The sequence below is a fragment of the Ciona intestinalis genome, chromosome 9 (genome assembly GCF_000224145.3).
Source record: "Ciona intestinalis chromosome 9, KH, whole genome shotgun sequence".
NCBI lineage: Eukaryota > Metazoa > Chordata > Ascidiacea > Phlebobranchia > Cionidae > Ciona > Ciona intestinalis.
In genome coordinates, this window is record NC_020174.2 from 2900724 (window position 1) to 2912651 (window position 11928).

An 11928-nucleotide genomic window follows, 5' to 3' on the forward strand; every position below is an offset into this window, starting at 1 on the left:
AAATAGTGCAAATATTTTTGCTTTGTCATATAGCATACCTATATCTTATCATTTCGTCCTACATTCAAATATCAAGTTATTGAATCTTCTAAAATTTATAATGGGTTTTCCTTCATTTTCTGTGTTCATTTATTTTAATTTGTGATAAAGTGTATAAGAACGCCCTGCAAGCCACGTATGGGGTACTGGTGTGAGACCGCAGACTACGTTTAAAAAGCTTTGCCATCGATTCTGCTTCTATCGATCTTAACGCAAATGCACTTTTGGAAAAGACGGAACTTTCAGCGGTACCACGTATCACGCAATTGCGAAATCATTTCTGACAAGCGTACGTTATATTGGCAGCGTACAGCCAATTTAGAAAGACATACCGTTCGCTCTGTTTCCGATATTAGATTTAAACGAGTTATCCGCTTCGCCATTATCAAGGCCGTATTTTGACATTATTACTAATTTTAATTTCAAGCAGTAATTCATTGGCTGCGCATTAATCAATTTGTAGAAGATTGGCACGTCAAAAGCTTTTTCAATAACATGATGCAACAACTGTAGCAAAGAACGCAATTTCACGCCAATAAAAACCTCATTAACTTTATGATTTAACCTCAGTGAATATAAGTACGAACATGTACATACGCGTGCTAGTGTTTTTGAATGCAAACATTTACCGTTCTCTAAAATGTTTTGCATTACCGGCCATGTTATTCCATTGCTCTTATATAGTAGGTAGTTATCCTACAAAATATATTTGTTACATTGTTCAGCACCAGCGTATGTATGGTAGGGAAAATAGGCCACCTATTTATTCTATTTTCTCGTCCCATTTGGTAGTAAACAAAGAACTTTCATATAATTATTCAACCGTATTCTTACAACTCCCATAGACCGTTGTTAATTGTTTAAAACACGATCAGAATATTTGGATATTATGTGCTAAAGATGTCCCGTCTTTTCCCACCCCACTATATGTATTTGCGGCCGGTAACTTTACAACTTGATACAGTGTATAGTAGGCTGGGAAAGATGGGACACCTTTTCGTTCTATTTCCTCGTCCCATTTGGTGATAAACAAAGAAAATTCAAAAAATTATAAAACCGTATCCTCCGACTCCCATGTTAATTGCTTAAAACATAATCGGAATATTTGGATATTATGTGCCAAGGGTGTCCTGTCTACTATATAGATATCTTGGAATTTCTGTAACAGATTACATGTTACGCATTGGTTATGCTAGATGCTTACTTCAAGCAAGTCTGGGATTTAAATGATAAATTGATGCCAAACCACTAAAAAGATCAAAGAATATTGAAAAATAATAAAAAAATGTTAATATTACTTCTTGAGACATAATAGACCATATGTAATAAAAGTGAATGTGTTTTGTGGAAAGATTCTTGGCTTGAATTGTAAACTGAAATTGCGTTTTAATGAAGTTTCAAAACCGATCTTGAATCACAAAAACAGACAATGTGAATGTAGTTTTAATTTTCTGTGTGGGAAATAAAAAAATTACGCAGGTACGTATTTGATACGTCTGAAAATTTTCAATTGAAATGAATTTAAACTATTTGTATACCTATAAAAATGATTGTTTGCCCTATGATAGAACTCCTAACATAAGTTTTCCAGGCCAAAACTGAACAGTAATTAAAAAGGGTCCAATTTCATGTTCATACATACGGCCCATAGTGGGTTTATTAAGCTTTGCTTATTACCACGGGCCAGTTGTTCCTTGGGCAAGCTATACTGAAGTAATAAGAAAGTGACACCATGGCATCGATCGAAACACATAATGTATTCGGATCCTTTACATCTTATCGAGTTTTAATCAAAGTCCATTAGAGGGAATGTCAGCAACCTTGAGATGGCAGAAAAAAACAAGATTGCTCTTTGACGTCACCACTGAGGGAAATATACTTGATATTGATTACCGCACGGTGGTGCTATAAAGTAGCATTTTAAACTAAACCATTATCGTACTTTAAAATGGACAGCTGATTGAAGAAGAGAGCAAAGCTAAATGAAGCTTTACTGCAACGCAAATTTAAACTAATTTCCAAACAAGAAATAATGTCCATTTAAACCACGCTTTGCAATAGCAGATTACCGTTTGTTTTATACCAGTTAGAGTTAACAACAAAACAGATTAATATTTTATATGTTTTATAGGGTTAAAGTTTAATAAAAGTAAGGAGTGTCACGCAATTTGTTGCTTTGTTGTTCATTACCAGCCTCTAACCCAGAGGTAATGGGTCCAAGGCTCGTCCCTGCTACCATTTTGGGCGTATGTGTTCTTGGGCAAGACACTTAACATCAATTGCTCCAACCCAGTGGTCACTAATGGGGTATCCAAATTATCAGCCATGCATAAAAAAGAAAAAAAATTCTCCCAAAATAATCACCTACCAAATAACATACTTGGTAACTCGTAAGCTGGCACGAGGTGTATGAAACAGTACGCTCGTGTTTAACGACTGTCGTTTTCCGGCCATGCGAGGATAAAGTAAGTTACATTTATTCGTTCCCGCAAAAAAGGTTTCATTTTATATAGTGTTGCTGTTTGGTAAAACCAGGGTCGTTGGGTTCATAAGTTCGTCATTGGCAGTGTATGCATTTTCGGCTACGATTCGATTTCAATTATTGATGAGGTTTCACTCGGCTGCTTATAATTAGATTGTGACGCCGTTGACACTGTTGTAGCTGAAAGTCTATTATTGACATGCATAAGCCGACTGTGTCAAAACAAAAATAAACACAAGTCAGATCTGTACCTGGAGTAAAACACCTGTTTTTATCAGCATATGCATACTTGAAGTAATTTTGGTTTCACCAGTATATTATACTGTAGGTTGGGGAAAGACGGGACACCTTTAACCTCTATTTTCTCGCCCCGTTTAGTAGTAAACAAAGAACATTCAAGAAATTATAAAACTATATGCCCATGACTCCCATTAACCGTTAGTAATCGTTTAAAATACGACCAGCTATGTGCTAAATGTGTCCCATCTTCCCCAACCCTACTATACGTTATCTTCCTTCACGGTTTCAAGCAAAAATTCATTTGGGTTAATTTATAACAGAATATAATGTGCACTATTTTCTGTTTCCATCTATGTATACGTACGTCATGACTAATATTTTAGTTAGTGTTTGTATGAGTGTATGTTATAAAAAATATGTGTATGTGTGGCTTTGGATTTTTTGCTTTTTTTTAAAATATACAACGTATTGCGACTCGTATGCGTGGTATCTATAAATATCTCCTTACCGGTTACAGTTTTTAATACTCATTCACGTGTATTATAGTAGGACAAAGGAAGACGGGACACCTTTAACACATAATATCCAAATATATCTTGATCGTTTTATACAATTAACAACGGTCTATGGGAGTCGTGAGAATACAGTTTTATAATTCTTTGAATGTTTTTTGTTTACTACCAAATAGAACGAGAAAATAGAATAAAAATGTGTCTCATCTTTCCCCACCCTACTGTATCACTTGGTATACATGCGCAAAACAGTACCCCACAAAAATAAATAATTTAACGTATTTATACCGTTTGTCATGTAGGCAAAATCTGATAACAAGCGAATAAAATATCACGAAAACGTTTTCAAGGCCCTATGTACCAAAACTATATAGGATACACATAACACATAGGCCCATGTTCGGACACAATAGTTCGTGCTCGGTTTCGTAAGATAAATAATTAATATCAACAGGCGAAGGCGGTGAAGACCAATGTAGGGACGAAATTGAGCAACGCTCGTAGGGGTGGTAACTTGATTAGCGTTAGGCGTTCAGAAAATAACATTAAAGTTTACGCACACTGAATAACGAGCTTTTGGAAATTTGATTTCCCAATGGAAGGGATCGTAGTGTAATTATCGCTGTTGGAAATATTAGACTTATATTACAGACGGGATATTGCGTGACGTTTTTATCAGCCGCGAATAACTAATTGCGCCAGTGGATGTTGAAAGAATGCAAACTGTAATGCACTCGAGTCTTGTCGCCATTTGCAGACACTATAGCGAGGTATACAGGTTGAGATAGTGACACTTATATCAGTAGAAAAAATATTTCAATTTGGTTACTTTAAAGTTTTATGTTAAGTCAAGTTGAAACATAGCGTTATCAATTATATAAAGAGAATTTTTTGATAACCCTAGAAAAATACATATACACAGTTAGTAGAATTTTAATTGAATTGTGTATATACAGTCACCACTATAGTTTACCAAAGAACTTTGCACCAGACATGCAGATAAAGAAGATCTTTATAGGGTTCATTGCGTTTAAATAAACGCTAACACCTATTTATACACAGGATAAAATCTTACATTAATTGGGCTTAAGCGGAAAAAATTGAAAAAATATTTACCTACAAAAAAAGTTACATATGAGTGGTAGCTCATGAGCGGGCGCAAGGTGAATGGAACAGAACACCCTTGTTATAACGAATGCCGTTGTCCGCAAGGATAAATGTGTTACATTCATTTAAACGTCGTGTAACAAGATTAATGGCGGTGTTATGGACACATTTTTTTCGTAAGCCACGAATATATTAGAGAGAGAGGAGAAAAGTAATCAATGTTGGGTGTCGCGAGAGTTCCACGCGAACATCCGTGGACTGGCAGGGGGCCGTGGTAATTATTTATACGTCGATGACTCCCAGGACGATCACGCGAGTGATCAGATGGCCATTGGCAGCTACTTTTTCGCAGTTTGTCGCATACGGAGCATGAGAGACAGGTCCATTTCTCAGTCTGTGGCTTTCTAAGAAGTTCTAAGAGACAGGGTTAACTAGAATATTATTCAGGGAAGTGAGTCTAATAAAATAATATTGATTCATAAAAAAGGAACGTTAGAAGTTTTATTCCAGTTTAGCCGTAAGCAAGGATGAAGTTATCTAATATAATGTACCGTACTTTGACAGTATAGTTCAATTTTGTGAATGAATAATAATAAATAATGTTTTAAATAATGGAAGGTGTAATTCTAGTAAAACTGTAAGCAGGGATATATAGTTATTTTAATATAATATACCGGCCGTGATGATTGTGGCTACAATACCTCATTTGTACACCGCTGCCACGCCTATTCTACCGCGCCATCTATCTAAGATATCTGCAAAAAGTACTGAGCAAAGACAGAGCCCCAAAAAATCTGCTGAGCGACCGAATCCTGCTGATGCAGGAGACGATAAGGTGATATTGGTGAAAAATATGTTGCGAAATTAACATATTAAAAATCGCAGATTCCAAGTATAAGACAGAGCTTTACACAACTGTTGACGCTGAATTATTGATAACGCGTGGCAAGATATAGGTGGATATAAATATAAAGTACATCACTGTTTTGTTTTTTTGGAATTATATAGCGAGTACAATGTGTTTGAAACGCAGAACGCCTGTGTTATATCTACTACCCTTGCCCGCCACGCCATGTCAGGATAAATAAACGTATTATTATTCATATATAAGAAGGTGGGGGAAAGATGGGACATTTTTCGTTATATAGTAGGGTGGGGGGAGATGGGACACCTTTTCATTCTATTTACTGGTCACATTTGGTATAACATAGAACATTCAAAGAATTATAAAACCATAACTTTACGGCTTCCATAGATCTTTGTTAATTGTTAAAAACAGGATCAGGATATTTAAATATTATGTGATAAAGGTGTCCCATCTTCCCCCAACCTACTATATTTTTGTCCCATTGGATTGTAAACAAGAAATTTCAAAGAACTATTAAACCTTCACTATACTTTCATAGACCGTTGTTAATTGTTTGAAAAAACTATCAGGTTATTTGGATACTTTGTGCTAAAGATGTCCCATCTTACCCCACAGTAGTATAAATCTTGTAAACCTTAAAAGTAGCATATTTTGGGGTTTCGTAAAATTCCAATGCTTGTTATGGTATACACGTTATCTGTCGGCTTGATCATGGAGGTGCATTGTGGTTGCTGTACAATATAGCTTTCTCACAAGCCAAGCGTGGTTACAGTTCGTATTCGGCAGAGAACGTTCTCCGATCGATTACATTAGCAGCAGTAATGGGCCGACTTTTCCGTAATTGCCGCTGCAGTCAATAAAACGCTCCGGAATTGGCAACTGGGTTGCATTTCAAGAATAAGCCGTTAAAATCGACCGTCGTCTTATACAGTAAACATTATACGGCGACTCTTAAAGGCTGAGCTGTGAAACCACAGGGAGTTTTAAAATTTTAATAAAATTTTACTGCATTTTATAAACTATTTCGAGAAACGAAAACTTCATTTATTATTTGTCGAGATATTATCAAAACATTTGTTGCCTCCTCTACAAAATCAATTAAGCAGTGTAGATTTTGGCGTCTTGGTATCAATACATTATTATAATTTATGTGCAGCTGAAAAAAAATTTTTTTTTCCCTACTAAACGTAAATATGCGAAATTGCCATAATACATGTTAATATAATGGTATCTAGATTGAAATCGATAAAGAAATCGAAAAATCGTTCGCTTTGGTATTTATCATTAAACTAACAAATAAAAAGCCCGAAACGAACGTACACAACTATATTATACAATGGGAGTAGGTTGAGGTAATAGTCCATATTTTCATTATTTTTCCATTTGGAGTAAACGAAGAATATTTTCAGAATTATGTAACCGTAACCTCACGACTCTTAAGTGTGTTTTAAATTGTTAAAAACTCGATTGAGAAATATGGGATACTATGTGCTAACGCTACCCATGTTACCCCACAATAATATACATTACATCCAAATCTACAAAAAAATTTTTCATAGGAAAACTATAAATGGATATATAGTAGTGCGGGGTAAAACGGGACACCTTGAGCACATGATATCCAAATGTCCTGGTCGTGTTTTAAATAATTAATAACGGTTTATTGAATTCGTGAGAATACAGTTTTATAATTCTTTCAATGTTCTTGGTTCACTACTAAATAGGATGAGAAAATAGAATAAAAAGAGTTTTCCATCTTTCCTCTTCCTGCTATATTAAGCAAAATATTCAGTTGTAATTTTTAATCTTTGATTCCATTTAGCTCAAAATCAAAGAAACAAAAATTTATTCGGATAATTTTTGTTTAGGAACTTGTTGGGAACAATCCAGAGCAGCGGAACTGGAAGGGAATGGCCATCGCGTTACTTGTTATTTTGGCCGTTTGTGGTTTCGTTATTCTCGCTGTCGTTCTTTTATCACCAGGTTCGTGAAAATGGTTTGACTCGTTCATTAATAATTTAGTTAATATTTCGCCACTGAGGCATGCTTATTTTAACTAGGTTCACCTGTGTATCAACCCAGCTGTAAGAGTGAATATGTTTTAGGCAACCAAAAAACTGAAATGGTTGCCAAACCTTTTGCAAACCCCAAGGCCCTAAGCGGCTTGGTTGGCGTTATTTTGGAGAATATCCAATAAAGCGCGTAACCAAAAGACGAACGCTAATCACCGCACTGTCCAACCATATTAAATAATTAATGCCCGTCAACTAACCAAGCTGCGTTGTTTTTTTCTCTAGAGGAAACTACGACGGTATACGCCAAAATACTTTTGGATGACGTGGTCAACGAAAAGTGGAAAACAGGCCTTGCAGCTGATACATCATGGATTGGACCGATACTGGTTTGGCGTGACCATTACGGTAACGTTATGAAAACAACTTCACACAACCTCCCGTCTCAACCGCTGATCAGAAACCAGACAATGGTAGGAGAACGTACCCAAGTATAATTTAAAATCTACTCGGTTGAGTGCTACGATATACGTAACAGAAAAAGACCGAGTCCAACGAATTGTAAACTGTAAGATATATAGCAGTGTGGGAAAAATGGGACACCTTTAGCACATAATATCTAAATATCCTCATCGTGTTTTGAACAATTAACAACGGTCTATTGGAGTCGTGGGATATAATTTTCCAATTCTTTGAATGTTTTTTTTGTTTACTAGTAAATGGGACGAGAGTAAAAGGTGTTCCATCTTCCCCCTCTTACTATATATTTCAGCTATAATGGTATTATTCGTCTCTTATTCCTTTAGAGTTTTATACAACGGGTATAGCGGCTGTGTCATCAGGGATAAACATACACTCCCATACACTTCTATTTATCATTATTTTAAACAATGCTGAAGCGTCATTCAGTATGCAATGCTTAACACTAACTAAACCAAACAACATTTACTTTTTTAAGGTACACTGTATGAAACCAATTGCGTTGTCATTCACATTTTCAGATGGATTATGGAATTAGTAGCTTTAAAGTGTCAGCAGATCTTAAATATGCTCTCCTTGCTTTTAACGAGAAGAAAATCTACTCGGCATCATATAATGCATCGTACTTTATATACAACATAGAAACGAGGTAATATTTAAATGTTGTATTGAACAATTTACTACCAACTTCTATAAATAGATAATGTTGCCTATAACGGCAGGTGTAACTGTACACGATTTGGCAACGTTGAAAGGGAAGGGCTAACCAAATTTTATGAGCATTCCAAAAACCGAAAAAATGCATTTTCCATAATTGTTTAGAAACCAGAAACGGTCAAACCTGGGTGACATTTTTCTTATGGCAAATCCTATGCATTATCACACAGCTATTTTTCTATTCCGAACAGTTTGATTTCACACGATGTTTGAGTATAGGTAGTTTGTTTTTTAAAACTTTGGTGGTACCTTTAGATCACAGCTAATCTTTTATATCTACATACAAATTTTAAATTTTCGTTTGGCATGCCCTTTAAATATTTGTTGTTCATTTTAATTTTTGGACAACTCAGGTCTCGTGAGCCACTTGTCCATGAGTCACGTGATGTGTTCCAGTTCGCTGGTTTCGGTCCCAACGCAAGCCAGATGATATACGTCATCGATGGTGACGTTTATTACAAGCCAAGCGTTGCTGGAGATGCAATACGACTCACTAGGGACGGAGTATACGGAGTCGTTATTAACGGATTGACCGATTGGCTTTACGAAGGTGCTATTATTGTTACGTATTGCTTAAAATACCCTTAAGGCGGCTGTGCACAGTATCTGGAATTCGTCCGTTTTGTTTGTTTTGTCCGGATTTCGCTGCCGCATGCGGAACTCGGTAATGGGTTTGCATATGACTTCGCAAGCAAATTCGCATGCCGGATACTGTGTACAGCCACCTTTACCCATGAAGTTACATGCATGGTAACGCGGCCACGAGGTGTAGGAAACAGAACACCCGTGTTGTAACGATATCTTTGCCCTGTCATAGGAAGATTCATAAGTCCCGTTCATTCATTAGACATATTTGTCTCTTTATGTATTTAACGTTACTCTAATTTAAATTTAAAATGTACTGAGCATGACTTGATGCACGAGTTGTTGCTATTATATATAATAGGGTGGGGGGAGATGGGCACCTTTTCCTTTTATTTACTCGTCTCATTTGGTAGTAAACAAAACACACACAAAGAATTATAAAACGTATTTTGGCTACTCACATCGACCGTTGTTAAGTAATTCAAACACAATCTGAAGATTTCAATATTTGAATATTTTGTGCTAAAAGTGCCCCATCTTACCCAACCGTAATAAATATAGAATGTCGTTGTACCAAACTAACGAAACTGTAAACATAGGATGTTTACAAAATTATCAAATCGCACTGTGAAAGCATCACTTTGTTAATTTTGGAATACACATTTAGGAAATATGGAATTCTATGTGCCAACCATAAATATTATCCCAACAGAATAGCTTCAACGCGCTTCCTTTTATTTAAAATACATATTACAACTAGTGGTAATTCGTTAAAATCGAAACACTTCCATCCAATATTGATCCATGCAATAACCTGATCCTTTGCTACATGTTTGATTTGACACAGAGGTTGCGCGCATATCTTATTTATAGGTATATGAAACAGAACACCCGCGGTATATAACGACTGCCATTTGCAGCGTGATAATAAAATAACTTCCTATCATTCATTAATTTTGCTCATTTCTGCTAAAAGTACTAAAACTTACACGTCACACGAGTGCGGTTTCCATATTCCGCCACCCATATTATTCGTACATTAATTTCGTTTTTTACAAGGTGTACTTTTACTTTTGAGCCAAATAATAAGATAAAAGTGTAAAAGACATCTGGCTTTTGTTTTTATTGCGGTCCTAAAGGACCGACGTTTCGTTTGACTTACTGTAAGACATCATCCAGTTTTGGCCTTAAGTGTCTTGTCCAAAAACATATATAATATAGAAATTCAAATGAAATCTTAACATTATTTCTGAATTTTCAGACGAGATTTTTGGCACAAACGTTGCCCATTGGTTTTCACCGAATGGTCGATACTTGGCTTACGCGAGGTTTGACGATACCAACGTTGCTGATGGTTACGTGACGTCATATACAAGCGACACGTCACAAATAGACCCTCCGACCACGCCCACCGCATCTTTTTACAAGAGTCCAAAAGTAAACCACTCTTCCGCATTTCCCAATTACAGGAAATAAAATATCGATTTTGGTAATTTAAAATCTTGTTACGCAGGCAGGGTCAACGAATCCTTCAGTTTCCGTTCATGTCGTAGATCTGGAATCTCGTGATCAAGTTGCTCTCTCCCCCCCTCTCGTGTCGAGGTAATTTTCGACTGGTTTGTGAACTATTTTGCCGATGTAACAAATATAATTATATAAACTTTTATTGGTCTGATCGATTACTGTAGTAAAGTTTAAAAAATAGGTAAAAAAAAGATTTGTTGACAAAACGACATTTGTTAAAGCAAGCCTGTATATTTAAATATTTATTTAATTATGACGTAACAGAGAATGGTTGCGGATGCTTCAATCTGTGACATGGACACGTGACAGTCAGTATTTGTTGGTCACGTGGTCCAACCGCACACAAACACTAAGTGTGACGCAACAATGCTATCCTACGTCAGCAACTTGCGTGGACGACGTACTCCAACTTCGTTCAAGAAATAACGGATGGATTCCGCAACTGGTATGTACGATTGCTGTGTATCAATGCAAACTTATATAGTAGGGTGGGGTAAGGTGGGACGTCTTAAGCACATAATATTTAAATATCCTGATCTTGTTTTAAACAATTAACAACGTCTTTTGAAGTCGTGAGGATACGATTTTATATTTTTTTTAATGTTCTTCGTTACTACCAAATACTACCAAATGGAAAAAAAGAAGAAAAAGAAAATAAATGAAAAGGTTTCCCATCTTCCCGCAGCCTTCTATAGGTGCCAGAAACGTAGGGTGGACAATGAAGAGGGCCATGTTTTCATTCTCTTTTTCTTTTCTGTTAGATAGTAAATAAAAAAATGGTTACAAACTTTAAAAAAATGTTCTTAATTGTTTAAAACATCAGGAAATATAGGATTTAGGTGCTAAGTATCCCATCTTATTACTATAATTTTTTCATAATAGTAATTTAATTTTTTTTTCTAAATTGCAATTTTGTTACGAATACCCCTTTCTTTTATTTTCTGCTACAGAACCAACCCCACTTGACCTCCAGTGACCCCGGTGTGTTTTTCTCCATTGTCCCAAGTAACCACGGTGGGCGGGGCTCTTTTCGCCACCTAGCGATGATTAATTTTACTGCGGTAAGCAATCGTTCTACAACATTGTGTTTCGATACATTATTGCATCAGCTTAATTTATTAAACATCTTCGGTTTGCGAGATAATTTAAGATATATAACAGAGTGGCCTGCTTCATATAGGGGTGATCATTTATACTAACAAATTATGTCTGACAATTCTTACTTATATACCTCCTCGTTACCATTTATATGAATGAATGTAATGAATGTAACTTACTTTATCCACGCGTGGCCGGAAAACGACAGTCGTTATCACACGGGTTTAACACCTCGTGCCAACTTACGAGTTACCATGTATGTTA

The 11928-nt window shown here is 36.0% G+C and overlaps 1 protein-coding gene across 5 annotated transcripts in view; it reads left to right on the forward strand.

The window, feature by feature from the left end:
• The window catches only part of LOC100179317 (inactive dipeptidyl peptidase 10), a 28010-nt gene that overhangs the window by 10586 nt on the left and 5496 nt on the right, over positions 1-11928 (forward strand). For 4 of the 5 annotated variants that reach the window (XM_002131757.5, XM_026835948.1, XM_018813277.2 and 1 more), the window contains 8 exons: positions 7117-7231; positions 7546-7733; positions 8262-8389; positions 8811-9007; positions 10304-10479; positions 10556-10644; positions 10831-11011; positions 11517-11627. In XM_002131757.5, coding sequence (XP_002131793.3) covers positions 7117-7231; positions 7546-7733; positions 8262-8389; positions 8811-9007; positions 10304-10479; positions 10556-10644; positions 10831-11011; positions 11517-11627 — 1185 coding nt within the window. Of the gene's footprint in view, positions 1-5002; positions 5216-7116; positions 7232-7545; positions 7734-8261; positions 8390-8810; positions 9008-10303; positions 10480-10555; positions 10645-10830; positions 11012-11516; positions 11628-11928 lie in introns of those variants that run through there. The other variant, XM_026835947.1, reaches the window with a different exon arrangement.